At 49.0% G+C, this 20381-nt stretch overlaps 1 protein-coding gene across 2 annotated transcripts in view; it reads right to left on the bottom strand.

Annotated features, from left to right (window-relative positions):
- PCDH11X (protocadherin 11 X-linked) overlaps positions 1–20381 on the bottom strand; it is a 1985008-nt gene that overhangs the window by 492632 nt on the left and 1471995 nt on the right. For both annotated transcript variants that reach the window (XM_073642177.1, XM_073642178.1), the window contains exon 5: positions 3209–3407. In XM_073642177.1, coding sequence (XP_073498278.1) covers positions 3209–3407 — 199 coding nt within the window. The remainder of the gene's footprint in view (positions 1–3208; positions 3408–20381) is intronic.

Raw genomic sequence — 20381 nt, 5'->3', positions numbered from 1 at the left:
CGGTGATTAATGCCGGCCTTTATCTTAATGACTGCACAGTCATATTATATGCTTTTTGCCAGGATTGAAGTCATTTGTGTAAATTGGTGGCATCTATTATACGGATACAGTACATGGCAGAAACGAACGCGCTGAAAGGTATTAATGATGGAATATTGCTTGGCTAATCCTCGCCATACATTTTCATTATTCCTTCTGAATCCGAGTGATTGATTTATCAGGTAAAGAGCCAAGAACTGCTCTTAAATGATGATGTTTACAGCAGAGCGGGACGGACGGCGCAGAACATCAGATATGTACATAGGTTATTATCCGCTGCGATTCCCCGGAAATGCCGGATGCAGAAGAGTGAACGGACAATGCCTGTATACCGCTCATGACCCTATAGGAGGAGGGTCAGCTCTGGACCCCCTATGTCAGCTCTGAATCGTATCCATTAGAATAAGACCCTCCAATCATACAGGGAGTCGTAGTTACTATATGGGGATATTAGCTAATATCGGAGGGTCTTGTTCTATTAGTTTAGTCAGGAGCTTCTCTATTAAAACAAACAAAATGGAGAAAGAAGTACACACCCAAGAATATCCAAAAACTTATTAACTATGTCACAATTACAGCATAAAACCATTAAAATGTATGTAACGAAACCTGACATGCAGTGAACAGAGCGCCAACATGGACAAATGCAACAATAATGAAAAATAATGCAATGGAATGAGGGGAACACAGCGTGAGATACTTAGATATCAGATATATATTTCTAATAAGTATCTCACGCTGTGTTCCCCTCAATCCATTACATGATCATTCATTGTTGTATTTGTCCATGTTGGCGCTCTGTTCACTGCATGTCAGGTTTTGTTACATCCATTTTAATGGTTTTATGCTGTAATTGTGACATAGTTAATAAGTTTTTGGATATTCTTAGGTGAGCGCATCACTAGTGTTCTTCTTCTGTTTGTCCCTTTTGATACAGGATGTAGCAACCTGCTGTATTTTACTGGGTGCACAGCCTTCTTCTTCTTTTGATCTCTATTAAAACAAGACCCTCCTCTATTAGCACAGGACCCCCTCTACTAGAAAAATATCCTCTCATTAGATAAGTACCCCCACTATTAGCTCAGTCACCCCTCTTACTAATGGAACAGGAACCAACATTATTAGCTAAAAGCCCCAGATATCAGCCCAGGACCCCATCTATAAAAAAAAACACCCACTCTGTTACAAAAAGACCCTCCTCTACAAAAAGACCCTCCCCTACAAAAAGACTCTCCCCTACAAAAAGACCCTCCCCTACAAAAAGACCCTCCCCTACAAAAAGACTCTCCCCTACAAAAAGACTCTCCCCTACAAAAAGACCCTCCCCTACAAAAAGACCCTCCCCTGCAAAAAGACCATCCCCTGCAAAAAGACTCTCCCCTGCAAAAAGACTCTCCCCTACAAAAAAAGCTCTCCACTGCAAAAAGACTCTCCCCTGCAAAAAGACCCTCCCCTACAAAAAGACTCTCCCCTGCAAAAAGACTCTCCCCTACAAAAAAAAAGCTCTCCCCTGCAAAAAGACCCTCCCCTGCAAAAATACTCTCCCCTGCAAAAAGACTCTCCCCTACAACAAAAAGCTCTCCCCTGCAAAAAGACCCTCCCCTGCAAAAAGACTCTCCCCTACAAAAAGACTCTCCCCTACAAAAAAAACTCTCCCCTGCAAAAAGACCCTCCCCTGCAATAAGACTCTCCCCTACAAAAAGACTCTCCCCTACAAAAAAAAGCTCTCCCCTGCAAAAAGACCCTCCCCTGCAAAAAGACTCTCCCCTGCAAAAAGACTCTCCCCTACAAAAAAAAGCTCTCCCCTGCAAAAAGACCCTCCCCTGCAAAAAGACCCTCCCCTACAAAAAGACTCTCCCCTACAAAAAAAAGCTCTCCCCTGCAAAAAGACCCTCCCCTGCAAAAAGACTCTCCCCTACAAAAAGACCCTCCCTGTACCCTGTTAGTTCAGGATCGCCCTATGTTTCCTCTGTAAGATCTCAGGACACTTTTCTATTGGTTTAGGGATTGTTTCCATTAACCCTTTCATTCTCTCACTATAAGTGATAGTTCACATGTCGCATATTTCTGACAGTCTGATTTCTGTCACATGAGATTGGGATATGAAGCTCCTCATTCGCTTGCATTGAATACATAATGTCAGGGGATTCTGTGGGAATTACAATTAAACTGTGCCTTAAAGGGGATGTCCAGAGAAGATAAGCCATCGCCTATCCGCAGTGATGGGCAGAATGGGGAACTTTTATCCCTCTAATAATGGAGCGGCAGGGCAATGACTGGACAAACACTCCTTTCATTCTTTATGGAGCTGCCAGCAAAAGCGGAGAACAGCAGCACCATAGAAATGAACATAGCCGGGGGGTCGGCCAGCTCTCTGCACTGGATTTTGCTAATCTGTGCAAGTCCTATTAGTCGGACCCCCACAATCTATAAGATATCACCCATCCTGTGGTGATAACTTATTTTCAATGTACAACCCCTTTAACCCTCATCAAATCCAGAACATGTGAACATGGCCTAAGTTATGTGACGACCCTGAAAATAAACTTATGAAAGAAGAGCAATTCCATAAAGTGATTGTATGATCGCATGACACCGTCCCAGGTAGAAAAGACCTTACATCAGAGGTCTGACCCTAAAATAGCTTTTACCCATACAAGTTCTACGGAAAGTTACTGATGTTAGCCCCAAATATGGTACAAATAGAGGTTCTTAGCACTGAAAACATGTGACAAAGTCATTTTACCAATAGACGAATCCAACACTTACCTTCTCATCTGCCTGAAATGGCTGATAACAGAGAATAATACATTGTGTTCATTTGCACAGTAAATGTATGCTGTCCCTTTAAGAAGGTGCCTGACTGTATCCTCATAGCAGTGAATATACATTGTATACTGAGCACAAACACCAAATACATAAAATAATAATATTGATACAAAATGTAACAAATCAGTTTCACCTCCATCTTAAACTTCTTGCAGGGTCTAAATGAAGTATAATCATCCTGGTAGTACCAGAAGACCCAGCAAGTCCTGCAGGTATGTCAATGTGACCTCTTACAGTGACATTTGCTGGACAGACATTCTGGTCTTTGTAGTTCCTGACACTATAGATGCGAGTGTGGCCACATGTGTGGCTGGATTACGCCTCAGTAGAAGGTACTCACTGGATTCGGGGTCTGAGTTGCCGTCGCCCTCCGTTCTGCTGTTGGTGGACGATTGCTCGTAATACTCCTCCTGGGCGAAGCCGAGGGGCAGAGGTTGGGACGCGTTGGAGCCGCTGCTGGGCTCCGGATCCCCCAGTCCGCTATCACTGCAGCTTTCCTGGGAGCCGTCGGGGAGATGGAAGGTGACGCGACGCTGAGTCTACGAGAAATGGAGAAAAGAACAAAGGTAAGAGAAGAATCCATCACTGCGGAGAGAAGACAATAACCAGGTCGTCAAGTTTACAAACTCCATCGCCACGTACAGTACAGACCAAAAGTTTGGACACAGCTTCTCATTTAAAGATTTTTCTGTATTTTCATGACTATGAAAATTGTACATTCACACTGAAGGCATCAAAACTATGAATTAACACATGTGGAATTATATACTTAACAAAAAAGTGTGAAACAACTGACAATATGTCTTATATTCTAGGTTCTTCAAAGTAGCCACCTTTTGCTTTGATGACTGCTTTGCACACTCTTGGCATTCTCTTGATGAGCCAAGGGTCCGAGGATTAGACCCTTATCAGGACATGTCTAAGGCCTCGCCCGCAGCGCTGTCCTGTTGGTCACTGATCGCAGCTTTCCCAGTTTAATTCGACACTCGGAGAAATATTGGACAATTGTTTTTGTGCAAACAACTCAGTCCAAGGAAAGAAGCGTCCATGTGAACTGACCCCTAGACCATCATAGGTACGAGTGCTAACAAGTAGCAGTACAAAGCGGAGACGACCGCACAATTCTCAGGAGGTCTCAGAATAATTTTCTCTCCCCTTTTAATTATGTCTCCCCCCATATTCATTCCAGAGCCGCTCAGACCCTCCTCTGGAATCACAAGGGGGTCTATGTGTTGGTCTGACAAGCCTCCTTCACCTCTTACAGAGTTATATAGGAAAAGGAGTGACAGCCCTGAGCCAGAAAAGATGAGATCACATGAGGCAGAAGAGGACCGGAGCGGCACTGATACTGGGGAAGAAGGCACTGATACCGGGGAAGAAGGCGATCCTGAGTATACAACTACACTACACACATGACTGGAAGAAGAGCGGAGCGGCACTGATACCGGGGAAGAAGGCGATCCTGAGTATACAACTACACTACACACATGACTGGAAGAAGAGCAGAGCGGCACTGATACCGGGGAAGAAGGCGATCCAGAGTATACAACTACACTACACACACGACTGGAAGAAGAGCGGAGCGGCACTGATACCGGGGAAGAAGGCGATCCTGAGTATACAACTACACTACACACACGACTGGAAGAAGAGCGGAGCGCCACTGATACCGGGGAAGAAGGCGATCCTGAGTATACAACTACACTACACACACGACTGGAAGAAGAGCGGAGCGGCACTGATACCGGGGAAGAAGGCGATCCTGAGTATACAACTACACTACACACATGACTGGAAGAAGAGCGGAGCGGCACTGATACCGGGGAAGAAGGCGATCCAGAGTATACAACTACACTACACACACGACTGGAAGAAGAGCGCAGCGGCACTGATACCGGGGAAGAAGGCGATCCTGAGTATACAACTACACTACACACATGACTGGAAGAAGAGCAGAGCGCCACTGATACCGGGGAAGAAGGCGATCCTGAGTATACAACTACACTACACACATGACTGGAAGAAGAACGGAGCGGCACTGATACCGGGGAAGAAGGCGATCCTGAGTATACAACTACACTACACACATGACTGGAAGAAGAACGGAGCGCCACTGATACCGGGGAAGAAGGCGATCCAGAGTATACAACTACACTACACACATGACTGGAAGAAGAGCGGAGCGCCACTGATACCGGGGAAGAAGGCGATCCAGAGTATACAACTACACTACACACATGACTGGAAGAAGAGCGGAGCGCCACTGATACCGGGGAAGAAGGCGATCCTGAGTATACAACTACACTACACACATGACTGGAAGAAGAGCGGAGCGGCACTGATACCGAGGAAGAAGGCGATCCTGAGTATACAACTACACTACACACATGACTGGAAGAAGAACGGAGCGGCACTGATACCGGGGAAGAAGGCGATCCTGAGTATACAACTACACTACACACATGACTGGAAGAAGAACGGAGCGGCACTGATACCGGGGAAGAAGGCGATCCTGAGTATACAACTACACTACACACATGACTGGAAGAAGAACGGAGCGGCACTGATACCGGGGAAGAAGGCGATCCTGAGTATACAACTACACAACACACACGACTGGAAGAAGAACGGAGCGGCACTAATACCGGGGAAGAAGGCGATCCTGAGTATACAACTACACTACACACACGACTGGAAGAAGAGCGGAGCGGCACTGATACCGGGGAAGAAGGCGATCCTGAGTATACAACTACACTACACACACGACTGGAAGAAGAGCGCAGCGGCACTGATACCGGGGAAGAAGGCGATCCTGAGTATACAACTACACTACACACACGACTGGAAGAAGAGCGCAGCGGCACTGATACCGGGGAAGAAGGCGATCCTGAGTATACAACTACACAACACACATGACTAGAAGAAGAGCGCAGCGGCACTGATACCGGGGAAGAAGGCGATCCTGAGTATACAACTACACTACACACACGACTGGAAGAAGAGCGCAGCGGCACTGATACCGGGGAAGAAGGCGATCCTGAGTATACAACTACACTACACACACGACTGGAAGAAGAGCGCAGCGGCACTGATACCGGGGAAGAAGGCGATCCTGAGTATACAACTACACAACACACATGACTAGAAGAAGAGCGCAGCGGCACTGATACCGGGGAAGAAGGCGATCCTGAGTATACAACTACACTACACACACGACTGGAAGAAGAGCGGAGCGCCACTGATACCGGGGAAGAAGGCGATCCTGAGTATACAACTACACTACACACACGACTGGAAGAAGAGCGGAGCGCCACTGATACCGGGGAAGAAGGCGATCCAGGGTATACAACTACACTACACACACGACTGGAAGAAGAGCGCAACGGCACTGATACCGGGGAAGAAGGCGATCCAGGGTATACAATTACACTACACACATGACTGGAAGAAGAACGGAGCGCCACTGATACCGGGGAAGAAGGCGATCCTGAGTATACAACTACACTACACACATGACTGGAAGAAGAGCAGAGCGCCACTGATACCGGGGAAGAAGGCGATCCTGAGTATACAACTACACTACACACATGACTGGAAGAAGAACGGAGCGGCACTGATACCGGGGAAGAAGGCGATCCTGAGTATACAACTACACTACACACACGACTGGAAGAAGAGCGGAGCGCCACTGATACCGGGGAAGAAGGCGATCCTGAGTATACAACTACACTACACACATGACTGGAAGAAGAGCAGAGCTCCACTGATACCGGGGAAGAAGGCGATCCTGAGTATACAACTACACTACACACATGACTGGAAGAAGAGCGGAGCGCCACTGATACCGGGGAAGAAGGCGATCCTGAGTATACAACTACACTACACACATGACTGGAAGAAGAGCGGAGCGGCACTGATACCGGGGAAGAAGGCGATCCAGAGTATACAACTACACTACACACATGACTGGAAGAAGAACGGAGCGCCACTGATACCGGGGAAGAAGGCGATCCTGAGTATACAACTACACTACACACATGACTGGAAGAAGAGTGCAGCGGCACTGATACCGGGGAAGAAGGCGATCCTGAGTATACAACTACACTACACACATGACTGGAAGAAGAGCAGAGCGCCACTGATACCGGGGAAGAAGGCGATCCTGAGTATACAACTACACTACACATATGACTGGAAGAAGAGCAGAGCGCCACTGATACCGGGGAAGAAGGCGATCCTGAGTATACAACTACACTACACACATGACTGGAAGAAGAGCGGAGCGGCACTGATACCGGGGAAGAAGGCGATCCAGAGTATACAACTACACTACACACATGACTGGAAGAAGAACGGAGCGGCACTGATACAGGGGAAGAAGGCGATCCTCAGTATACAACTACACTACACACATGACTGGAAGAAGAACGGAGCGGCACTGATACCGGGGAAGAAGGCGATCCTGAGTATACAACTACACAACACACATGACTGGAAGAAGAACGGAGCGGCACTGATACCGGGGAAGAAGGCGATCCTGAGTATACAACTACACTACACACACGACTGGAAGAAGAGCGGAGCGGCACTGATACCGGGGAAGAAGGCGATCCTGAGTATACAACTACACTACACACACGACTGGAAGAAGAGCGCAGCGGCACTGATACCGGGGAAGAAGGCGATCCTGAGTATACAACTACACTACACACACGACTGGAAGAAGAGCGCAGCGGCACTGATACCGGGGAAGAAGGCGATCCAGGGTATACAACTACACTACACACATGACTGGAAGAAGAGCGCAGCGGCACTGATACCGGGGAAGAAGGCGATCCTGAGTATACAACTACACTACACACATGACTGGAAGAAGAGCAGAGCGCCACTGATACCGGGGAAGAAGGCGATCCTGAGTATACAACTACACTACACACATGACTGGAAGAAGAGCAGAGCGCCACTGATACCGGGGAAGAAGGTGATCCTGAGTATACAACTACACTACACACATGACTGGAAGAAGAGCAGAGCGCCACTGATACCGGGGAAGAAGGCGATCCTGAGTATACAACTACACTACACACATGACTGGAAGAAGAACGGAGCGGCACTGATACCGGGGAAGAAGGCGATCCTGAGTATACAACTACACTACACACATGACTGGAAGAAGAACGGAGCGGCACTGATACCGGGGAAGAAGGCGATCCTGAGTATACAACTACACTACACACATGACTGGAAGAAGAGCAGAGCGGCACTGATACCGGGGAAGAAGGCGATCCTGAGTATACAACTACACTACACACACGACTGGAAGAAGAGCGGAGCGCCACTGATACCGGGGAAGAAGGCGATCCTGAGTATACAACTACACTACACACATGACTGGAAGAAGAGCGGAGCGCCACTGATACCGGGGAAGAAGGCGATCCTGAGTATACAACTACACAACACACATGACTGGAAGAAGAGCAGAGCGCCACTGATACCGGGGAAGAAGGCGATCCTGAGTATACAACTACACTACACACATGACTGGAAGAAGAGCGGAGCGGCACTGATACCGGGGAAGAAGGCAATCCTGAGTATACAACTACACTACACACATGACTGGAAGAAGAACGGAGCGCCACTGATACCGGGGAAGAAGGCGATCCTGAGTATACAACTACACTACACACATGACTGGAAGAAGAACGGAGCGGCACTGATACCGGGGAAGAAGGCGATCCTGAGTATACAACAACACTACACACATGACTGGAAGAAGAGCAGAGCGCCACTGATACCGGGGAAGAAGGCGATCCTGAGTATACAACTACACTACACACATGACTGGAAGAAGAGCGGAGCGCCACTGATACCGGGGAAGAAGGCGATCCTGAGTATACAACTACACTACACACATGACTGGAAGAAGAGCGGAGCGCCACTGATACCGGGGAAGAAGGCGATCCAGAGTATACAACTACACTACACACATGACTGGAAGAAGAGCGGAGCGGCACTGATACCGGGGAAGAAGGCGATCCTGAGTATACAACTACACTACACACATGACTGGAAGAAGAGCGGAGCAGCACTGATACCGGGGAAGAAGGCGATCCTGAGTATACAACTACACTACACACATGACTGGAAGAAGAGCGGAGCGGCACTGATACCGGGGAAGAAGGCGATCCTGAGTATACAACTACACTACACACATGACTGGAAGAAGAGCAGAGCGGCACTGATACAGGGGAAGAAGGCGATCCAGAGTATACAACTACACTACACACATGACTGGAAGAAGAGCGGAGCGGCACTGATACCGTGGAAGAAGGCGATCCTGAGTATACAACTACACTACACACATGACTGGAAGAAGAACGGAGCGGCACTGATACCGGGGAAGAAGGCGATCCTGAGTATACAACTACACTACACACATGACTGGAAGAAGAGCAGAGCGGCACTGATACCGGGGAAGAAGGCGATCCTGAGTATACAACTACACTACACACATGACTGGAAGAAGAGCGGAGCGCCACTGATACCGGGGAAGAAGGCGATCCTGAGTATACAACTACACTACACATATGACTGGAAGAAGAGCGGAGCTCCACGGATACCGGGGAAGAAGGCGATCCTGAGTATACAACTACACTACACATATGACTGGAAGAAGAGCGGAGCGGCACTGATACCGGGGAAGAAGGCGATCCTGAGTATACAACTACACTACACACATGACTGGAAGAAGAGCAGAGCGGCACTGATACCGGGGAAGAAGGCGATCCTGAGTATACAACTACACTACACACATGACTGGAAGAAGAGCGGAGCGCCACTGATACCGGGGAAGAAGGCGATCCTGAGTATACAACTACACTACACATATGACTGGAAGAAGAGCGGAGCTCCACGGATACCGGGGAAGAAGGCGATCCTGAGTATACAACTACACTACACATATGACTGGAAGAAGAGCGGAGCGCCACTGATACCGGGGAAGAAGGCGATCCTGAGTATACAACTACACTACACACATGACTGGAAGAAGAGCGGAGCGCCACTGATACCGCGGAAGAAGGCGATCCTGAGTATACAACTACACTACACACATGACTGGAAGAAGAGCAGAGCGCCACTGATACCGGGGAAGAAGGCGATCCTGAGTATACAACTACACTACACACACGACTGGAAGAAGAGCGGAGCGCCACTGATACCGGGGAAGAAGGCGATCCTGAGTATACAACTACACTACACACATGACTGGAAGAAGAACGGAGCGCCACTGATACCGGGGAAGAAGGCGATCCAGAGTATACAACTACACTACACACATGACTGGAAGAAGAGCGGAGCGGCACTGATACCGGGGAAGAAGGCGATCCTGAGTATACAACTACACTGCACACATGACTGGAAGAAGAACGGAGCGCCACTGATACCGGGGAAGAAGGCGATCCAGAGTATACAACTACACTACACACATGACTGGAAGAAGAACGGAGCGGCACTGATACCGGGGAAGAAGGCAATCCTGAGTATACAACTACACAACACACATGACTAGAAGAAGAGCGCAGCGGCACTGATACCGGGGAAGAAGGCGATCCTGAGTATACAACTACACAACACACATGACTGGAAGAAGAGCGCAGCGGCACTGATACCGGGGAAGAAGGCGATCCTGAGTATACAACTACACAACACACATGACTAGAAGAAGAGCGCAGCGGCACTGATACCGGGGAAGAAGGCGATCCTGAGTATACAACTACACTACACACATGACTGGAAGAAGAGCGGAGCGGCACTGATACCGGGGAAGAAGGCGATCCTGAGTATACAACTACACTACACACATGACTGGAAGAAGAGCGGAGCGGCACTGATACCGGGGAAGAAGGCGATCCTGAGTATACAACTACACTACACACATGACTGGAAGAAGAGCGGAGCGGCACTGATACCGGGGAAGAAGGCGATCCTGAGTATACAACTACACTACACACATGACTGGAAGAAGAGCGGAGCGGCACTGATACCGGGGAAGAAGGCAATCCTGAGTATACAACTACACTACACACATGACTGGAAGAAGAGCAGAGCGGCACTGATACCGGGGAAGAAGGCAATCCTGAGTATACAACTACACAACACACATGACTAGAAGAAGAGCGGAGCTCCACTGATACCGGGGAAGAAGGCGATCCTGAGTATACAACTACACAACACACATGACTGGAAGAAGAACGGAGCGGCACTGATACCGGGGAAGAAGGCAATCCTGAGTATACAACTACACTACACACATAATACAGGATGTAACTCAGGATCAGTAATGTAATGTATGTACACAGTGACTGCACCAGCAGAATAGTGAGTGCAGCTCTGGAGTATAATACAGGATGTAACTCAGGATCAGTAATGTAATGTATGTACACAGTGACTGCACCAGCAGAATAGTGAGTGCAGCTCTGGAGTATAATACAGGATGTAACTCAGGATCAGTAATGTAATGTATGTACACAGTGACTCCACCAGCAGAATAGTGAGTGCTGCTCTGGAGTATAATACAGGATGTAACTCAGGATCAGTAATGTAATGTATGTACACAGTGACTGCACCAGCAGAAAAGTGAGTGCAGCTCTGGAGTATAATACAGGATGTAACTCAGGATCAGTAATGTAATGTATGAACACAGTGACTGCACCAGCTGAATAGTGAGTGCAGCTCTGGAGTACAATACAGGATGTAACTCAGGATCAGTAATGTAATGTATGTACACAGTGACTGCACCAGCAGAATAGTGAGTGCAGCTCTGGAGTACAATACAGGATGTAACTCAGGATCAGTAATGTAATGTATGTACAGAGTGACTGCACCAGCAGAATAGTGAGTGCAGCTCTGGAGTATAATACAGGATGTAACTCAGGATCAGTAATGTAATGTATGTACACAGTGACTGCACCAGCAGAATAACGAGTGCAGCTCTGGAGTACAATACAGGATGTAACTCAGGATCAGTAATGTAATGTATGTACACAATGACTGCACCAGCAGAATAGTGAGTGCAGCTCTGGAGTATAATACAGGATGTAACTCAGGATCAGTAATATAATGTATGTACACAGTGACTGCACCAGCAGAATAGTGAGTGCAGCTCTGGAGTATAATACAGGATGTAACTCAGGATCAGTAATGTAATGTATGTACACAGTGACTGCACCAGCAGAATAGTGAGTGCAGCTCTGGAGTATAATACAGGATGTAACTCAGGATCAGTAATGTAATGTATGTACACAGTGACTCCACCAGCAGAATAGTGAGTGCAGCTCTGGAGTATAATACAGGATGTAACTCAGGATCAGTAATGTAATGTATGTACACAGTGACTGCACCAGCAGAAAAGTGAGTGCAGCTCTGGAGTATAATACAGGATGTAACTCAGGATCAGTAATGTAATGTATGAACACAGTGACTGCACCAGCTGAATAGTGAGTGCAGCTCTGGAGTACAATACAGGATGTAACTCAGGATCAGTAATGTAATGTATGTACACAGTGACTGCACCAGCAGAATAGTGAGTGCAGCTCTGGAGTACAATACAGGATGTAACTCAGGATCAGTAATGTAATGTATGTACACAGTGACTGCACCAGCAGAATAGTGAGTGCAGCTCTGGAGTATAATACAGGATGTAACTCAGGATCAGTAATGTAATGTATGTACACAGTGACTGCACCAGCAGAATAACGAGTGCAGCTCTGGAGTACAATACAGGATGTAACTCAGGATCAGTAATGTAATGTATGTACACAGTGACTGCACCAGCAGAATAGTGAGTGCAGCTCTGGAGTATAATACAGGATGTAACTCAGGATCAGTAATATAATGTATGTACACATTGACTGCACCAGCAGAATAGTGAGTGCAGCTCTGGAGTATAATACAGGATGTAACTCAGGATCAGTAATGTAATGTATGTACACAGTGACTCCAGTGTAGATGGATTTCACATGTAAACTATACCATGATAACTTTAGCTAACAATGTTCATTCAATAACTTTTTGTTTGTTTTTGTCACTTTTAGGACTAATCACCTCTGAACCATTTACATATTGAAATGATGATTATTTTTTTTGCAAAAAGGCCTCAAGCATCATGATAACTTTAGGTGAGAGCTCGGAGCCAGAGGAAGAGGAGCAATTTACAAAGATTTACTCAGTAGAGATTGAGTGGAATTAGAGGAGAGAAAGGAGAAAAAAATGTATCTTTTCATTATTTATATAGCAATGACTGATCAAAGCTTCTAGCACTTGAACTTCAGAATTTTCTTGCAATAATTAGATAAGAGGAATATTAAAAAATCATATAAAATATTGCGTAATTAGGTAGGAGATTGCTGGGCGGATTTCAACATTTTTCAAAAGATCAAAAAAAGAACCGTAAGATGATGATGATCTCGCTAGGAAAGTCCGTCAGCAACAGAATGGGGAGTTGGATTCCTTTCAGCTCTGGTGATCAGTTCTTCCCTTTCCAGGTCCTGGAGCCCGAGACGCCCAAGAGGCTGCACTGTCACATGAATAGAGATCACATATACACGCACACGTCTAGGTACCATCTGTAGCAGGTAAGGAGTTTGGCAGAGGATGGGGAGCCAAAGGCTCTTTCAGTCAGGACAGGAGAGAGATTTGTGATGCTGATTAGTGTTGAGCGAGCACTAAAATGCTCGGGTGCTTGAAGCTCGGGCCGAGCTCACTGTGATACTCGGGTGCTCGACCCGAGCAACGAGCCCAATGTTAGTCTATGGGAGACTCGAGCATTTTTGCGGAGGCACCCCCGGCAGTCTTTTAAAAGCCTAACAAGTGCCCAAAACGATAGTGACAGTGCTCAAATGACATGGGGACAGCATGGGGATCGCCCCAGGAAGCATTTCTGACCCCCAGGTCACTGCTGTCAACAACGTGGTCAGAGGTATTAAGTCACTTTTACAGGCTCACAATAAAACGTTCAAAAACAAAACTGAAACTTTTTTCCTGTGAAATATGTTAAGGAACATCCTTTCCAGGGTAAAGACTTGTGTATAAGGTAAAATAAATGACCAAAAACAAAAATACTCCTCCACACCTTGGGCTATGTTCACAAGTAGCATTTTTTATGCGTTTTTGCACTTTTTTATTGCTTTCAACTATGACAAATGCATTCACCGGGAAATGTCATTTTAACATTTTACAACCTTATCTGGCCATGTGCTGTGTGACACATGCATAAAGTGCTGAAAAGACATGGGAACAGCATGGGGAAGACCCCCGGAAGCATCTCTGACTCCCAGGTCACTGTCTAAAAGTGTGCCCATCATAAGTGATCCTTGCCGCATCAGAAGATGCAGACTTGCAACTATCCCCATGCAAGTTCTAGTCCCTGGGCAGTGTTCAATTGTACCTCCCCCATTCCTTGCAATACAAGCGCAAGTATGCAGCCTGCCACCCACCCACCCCCAGGCTGCAATACCATACTGCTTGCTTGCTTGAACTTTAAATTGGGCCTTTTAGGCATGTGGAGGCGGAATCTGGCCACCACGTCATGGCTGTGTTGGCGGCCTGGAATCCATACTCAGTCCCCAGCCGCCCGGCGGCCGGGTGTCCATACTCAGTCCCCAGCCGCCCCACGGCCAAGTGTCCACATGGTCCCCAGCCGCCTGGGGGCAGTCGAGTGTCCATAAACGGTCCCCAGCCGCCCCCATTTCTCCTTGGAACATCCCCCTACACACTTTTCTTATCTCGGCCTGCTTTAGGCAGCATTGGACGAGCCCACCAGAGAACCAGACTCGTCCGGTGGGCCCTGACTTCTCCATCGGTGGAGTTGAGAGTGCCAAGGTGAGGAGCATGATGATGATGACAGAAGTTAGCATCTGCTATGTTTTCTTTTAATGCAAGTGTAAGTGTGCAGCCTGCCACCCACCCACCCTCAGACTGCAATTCATACTGCTAGCTTGCACTTGAAATGGGGCCTTTTAGTTTAGAGGAGGCCGAAGCTGGCCACTACCCCATGGCTGCTTCGGCAGCGAGGTATCCATACTCAGTCCCCAGCGGCCCCTATTTGTCCTGGTGTGCCTTATACATAAGATTAAGTGCGTATACCAAAACATTACCTGTGCCCTCCCCAGTGCATTTAGTGGGAAGGAGAGCCTATTCTGCTGTAGTGTGTGCATGCCAAACCCCTGTTCATGGTACATGCGAAGATGCCTCCCACCTTGCACCTGTCGTTGCAGACTTGCAACTATCCCCATTCAAGTCCTTGTCCCAGGGCAGTGTTCAATTGTACCTCTCCCATTCCTTGCAATACAAGCGCAATTATGCAGCCTGCCACCCACCCACCCCCAGGCTGCAATACCATACTGCTTGCTTGCTTGAACTTTAAATTGGGCCTTTTAGGCATGTGGAGGCGGAATCTGGCCACCACGCCATGGCTGTGTCGGCGGCCTGGTATCCATACTCAGTCCCCAGCCGCCTGGTGGCCGGGTGTCCCCGCTTGCTCCCCAGCCTCCAGGGGGTGGCCAGGTGTCCATACTCGGTCCCCAGCCACCCCTATTTGTACCGGTAACCTTTCCCCCACTTTTCTTAGCCTGGCCTGCTTTAGGGCAGCATTGGCCGAGCCCACCGGACTATCAGACTCCTCCGGTGGGCCCTGGCTTCTCCATCAGGGGAGTTGAGAGTGCCAAGGTGAGGAGCATGATGAGGATGATAGAAGTTAGCATCTGCTTTGTTTTGTTGTAATGCAAGCGCATGTATGTAGTAGCGGCTAGGCCTGAGGTGGTCAGCGTTTTGGCGCATATCCTACCTCCTCCGAGGATTGCTGGATGTTTTCCTGCTACTATCCCAGTTCTATGACTCCCGTTAAAACAAAGCTTCAGGTGATAAATGATGGATGAGGTGGTGGCAAAGGAGAAAGAGCAGGAGGAACAGGGACCATTCACATCAATATCAGGCCAGTCAACCACATATGTCTTGTAGGATATATTTCTGTAACAAAAGGAGCGGTTCGGCTACACAGTTATAGGGCATACAGTGAGTGCAATGCCTACCAAAAATTTCGAGGCACTCCAATGCCCCTTGGAAATGACATGGAGGTCAGAGGGCGTTAACTAAACCTTTTTTTCCATTTATAGCAACTGGGTCTCCTGTGCACTGTTGGCCTAAGCAGTGAATGGAATGCTTTCCCAAAATTATGAGGAACTGCAATGCCCCTTGCAAGAGCCATGTGTGGCACCCCAGGGGTCTGGTCACCACAGTAATAGAGATTACGTCGGAGAGCAAGTGGGAGATTTCCTGGTCAGGATCCCTTAAACATGCAACATCCTCCTGCCCCAGTCCTGGGAGGGGAGAATTCTGCCCTTATAAACTGGATCTGGGGTGGGGTTGAGTGAGTCAGAGAACAGTCAGAGTCAGAGTGAGAGCAAGGGAAAGTAACAGCAAGGAGCACTGTAGGAGCTAGGAGTAAAGACGAGGGGCTGGAAGCTGAGCAGAGCTCGCCCTGGCAGAAGACAATAGGAACCGGACACAGGAGTCCGAAGCTGTGAGGACTTATATATCCAGCAGCAGAAACCAGCCGGCAGGGGATTTCAGGTCCTCTGGCCATAGAAGCCCGGAGGCTCAGTCACAAGCAAGGGACCAGCACCGCCGTCGTGGAGCGGAGGCTAACAGAAGGCCCCAAGTCACCAGCCATACGGGTCAGCACGCACTACACGGTACACTCAGGGATGTGGGCTACTTCTACCCGCTTACAGCAAGGTAGCCAGGAAGAGTGCAGACAGACGGGGAGGCCTACAACTCCACCTGGCCAGGGGAACTCCTGCTTGCTCACAGACTGACCAGGCCTCTTATGCTAGCCAGTACTCCCGGGAGGGTCTGCCTTGTACCATCAGTAAAGACCCTGAACTGCACTGCAAAGACTCTGAGTCATTCCTGCTGCGCTCGTGCACCATCACCCCCATCATCCACACTCACTGCCCTGAGGCTATACTCCCGAGGGGAGTTATCCCATTCTATGCTGCGCACACAACACCAGCCTCAGCGGTCTGCCTCGCAGCGGTGGTACTCCCTGACCGCAATCCACGGGTGGCACAGTCAGACAATTAACCTCAAAACCTAAGAAAGATTGCCACTGGTTTGACCAGCCTGAGCCACGGGACCGGGTCACCGCCACGGAGACTACAGACCCCAGAGACCCGGCACCGGGTATCCCACACACGTGTACACACGGCCCAGGGGGCGCGTCACATGCAGTACAGCATATTACAAACATAAGTCCCATTATTGGGGAGTGGGTGTCCCATAGTATTTGCTTATGCCTTGCAAGCAAAAGCTGCCAAAAATTAGGACGGAGCAACTTGCAATGCCCCTTACAAGAGCCATGCAGTACAGCATATTACAAACATAAGTCCCATTATTGGGGAGTGGGTGTCCCATAGTATTTGCTTATGCTTTCCCAGCAAAAGCTGCCAAAAATTAGGACGGAGCAACTTGCAATGCCCCTTACAAGAGCCATGCAGTACAGCATATTACAAACATAAGTCCCATTATTGGGGAGTGGGTGTCCCATAGTATTTGCTTATGCTTTCCCAGCAAAAGCTGCCAAAAATTAGGACGGAGGAACTTGCAATGCTGGCACCCTGGTGGTATAGTGGTGGTGGAGGCTGAGGATAAGGAGAAGAAGATTAAACAGCCGAAACGAGGAAGCGTATACCCATGTGTGGGTGTGAAGCGGTGCATGTGAATACACCTCCCGAAATAACACAGTGGATTTGACTTTATGTTACTCTGCTGTCATTTGGTGGTGATGAGAAGTCTGGCCCAAACCAGCCTTTGTTCATTTTGATAAGGGTCAGCTTGTCAGCATTGTCAGTTGACAGGCGAGTGCGCTTATCCGTTATAATTCCCCCAGCGGCACTAAAAACACGCTCCGATAACACGCTAGCGGCAGGGCAGGCCAGGACCTCCAAGGCGTACAGAGCGAGTTCATTCCAAGTGTCCAGCTTGGATACCCAATAATTAAAAGGCACAGAGGAATCACGGAGGACGCTGGTACGATCGGCAAGGTACTCCCTCACCATCTTTTGAAACTTTCCACTCCTTGTGAGAGTACCCCGCGCCTCAGGGCCTGTAAGCTGGGCGGGTGTCAGAAAACTGTCCCAGAACGTTGACAGTGTTCCCCTGCCTCTGCTGGATTGGAGTTGCATCTCTCTCGCCTGTACGCCTTGGTTGGGCAACGAACTGTGACCTCTGCCGCTAGCGTGTTCAGATGGGAATTTTTTTAAGAGTTCTGCAGCAAGGGCCTTCTGGTATTGCCCCATTTTTGTAGACCTCTCCACCTCAGGAATAAGAGAGTGAAAGTTCTCCTTGTAGCGGGGGTCTACAAGTGTCACCAACCAGTAATGACTGTCACCCAACATTTTGACAACGCGAGGGTCACGGTTAAGGCAGCGTAACATAAAGTCAGCCATGCGTGCCAGACTGGTAACGGGCAAGATTTCCGTGTCCTCACCAAGATGACGACTGACCATGCTCTCCTCCTCCTCCTCCTCTTCCTCCTCCCCCCTGTCCTCAGGCCACCCACGCTGAACCGACGGTATGACACTTGTACAGGTACTACCATCTACAACGCATGATAGCAGCTCCTGTTCTTCCTCCTCCTCCTCCTCTCCCTCATTGTCCCCCAATGCACGTTGGGATGAGATGAGGCTGGGCTGTGTGTAATCGCCCGCTACGGCTTCTTGATCCATCTCATCATACTCTGGCTGCAATGCCTCCTCTTTAATTCTCTGCAGAGAGCGTTGCAAAAGACAGACAAGTGGGATGCTGACACTAATGATGGCGTCATCGCCACTCACCATCTTGGTGGCCTCCTCAAAGTTTGTCAGGATGGTACATATGTCAGACATCCAGGTCCACTCCTGAGGTCTTATGTGTGGAGTCTGACCTGAATATCGACGGCCTTGTTGCAGCTGGTACTCCACAACTGCTCTCTTCTGCTCACAAATCCTTTGCAACATGTGGAGGGTAGAGTTCCAACGTGTGGGGACATCACACACCAGTCGGTGCGCCGGAAGCTGCAAACGCTGCTGCAACACAGCAAGGGCGGCGGAAGCTGTAGCCGACTTGCGAAAATGAGCTGACAGGCGGCGTACTTTCACGAGCAGATCTGGCAACTCGGGGTACGATTTAAGAAACCGCTGAACCACGAGGTTAAGCACATGAGCCAGGCATGGTACGTGTGTGATCTCTCCTCGCCTCAGAGCCGCCACCAGGTTACGGCCATTGTCACACACGACCATGCCGGGATGTAGGTTCAGCGGTCTCAGCCACAGATCTGCCTGCTCTTTCACAGCTGTCCACAACTCACAAGCAGTGTGAGGTTTCTCACCTAAGCTTATGAGTTTCAGCACAGCCTGTTGCCGCTTGGCGGAGGCAGTACTGCAATGCTTCCAGCTTGTAACTGATGTGGTGATATCTGAGATGGAGGCTGAACATGAGGAGGAGGATGCGCAGGAGCTGTACACTGTGGGGGCAACTCTGACTGACATAGGGCCCGCAATCCTCGGTGTGGGGAGGATGTGTTCCGTCCCAAGGTCCGACTGGGTCCTGGCTTCCACTATGTTTACCCAGTGTGCCGTCAGAGAGATGTACCGTCCCTGGCCACAAGCACTTGTCCACGTGTCCGTTGTCAGGTGGACTCTCCCAGTAACTGCGTTGTTGAGGGCACGGCAGATGCTTTGGGACACGTGCTTGTGTAGTGCGGGGATGGCACACCGGGCAAAATAGTGTCGGCTGGGGACCGAGTACCGAGGGACGGCCACCGCCATAAGATTGCGGAAGGATTCCGTCTCCACCAGCCTAAAAGGCAGCATTTCCAATGCAAGCAGTCGTGAAATGTGCGAATTTAGGACTGTGGCCTGTGGGGCGTTAGCTGCGAATTTCCGCTTTCGTTCAAAGGTCTGGGATATGGACAATTGAACTCTGCGGTGGGACGTGGACGTGGACGTTGATGCTGTTTCTTGAGAAACTGCCATAACAAGTGAAGACTGAGAGGAGGGGGCATCTTTACATGCAGTATGGACAGGGGATTGCCTTGCACACACAACAGGGGGTTCTATTGCACGCACAACAGTGGAAGAAGCAGTGGTGAAACCCGCTGACACTGGTCGTGGACCCTGGGTTTCGCCCCACAAAGTCGGGTGCTTTGCTGCCATGTGCCTGATCATGCTGGTGGTGGTCAGGCTGGTAGTTTTGTCACCCCTGCTGATGCTGGCCTGGCAGGTGGAACATATGGCCTTTTTGGGGTTATCAGCAGAGTCTTTAAAAAAATTCCAGACTCTGGAAGACCTACCGCTTGTACTGGCAACGTCCCTCGTGTTGGTGTTACGGGGAACGGTTGCCTGCCTTCTGTCTGCGGCCACCACACTGCTTCTTCCTGCCTGTTGGGGTACTCTGCCTCCCTCCCCCTGTGTGCT

This window comes from Phyllobates terribilis, unplaced genomic scaffold, assembly GCF_046119375.1.
Source record: "Phyllobates terribilis strain yellow unplaced genomic scaffold, ASM4611937v1 Scaffold_7__3_contigs__length_470593459, whole genome shotgun sequence".
NCBI classification, from domain to species: Eukaryota; Metazoa; Chordata; class Amphibia; order Anura; family Dendrobatidae; genus Phyllobates; species Phyllobates terribilis.
This window is presented reverse-complemented; position numbering and strand designations above follow the sequence as displayed.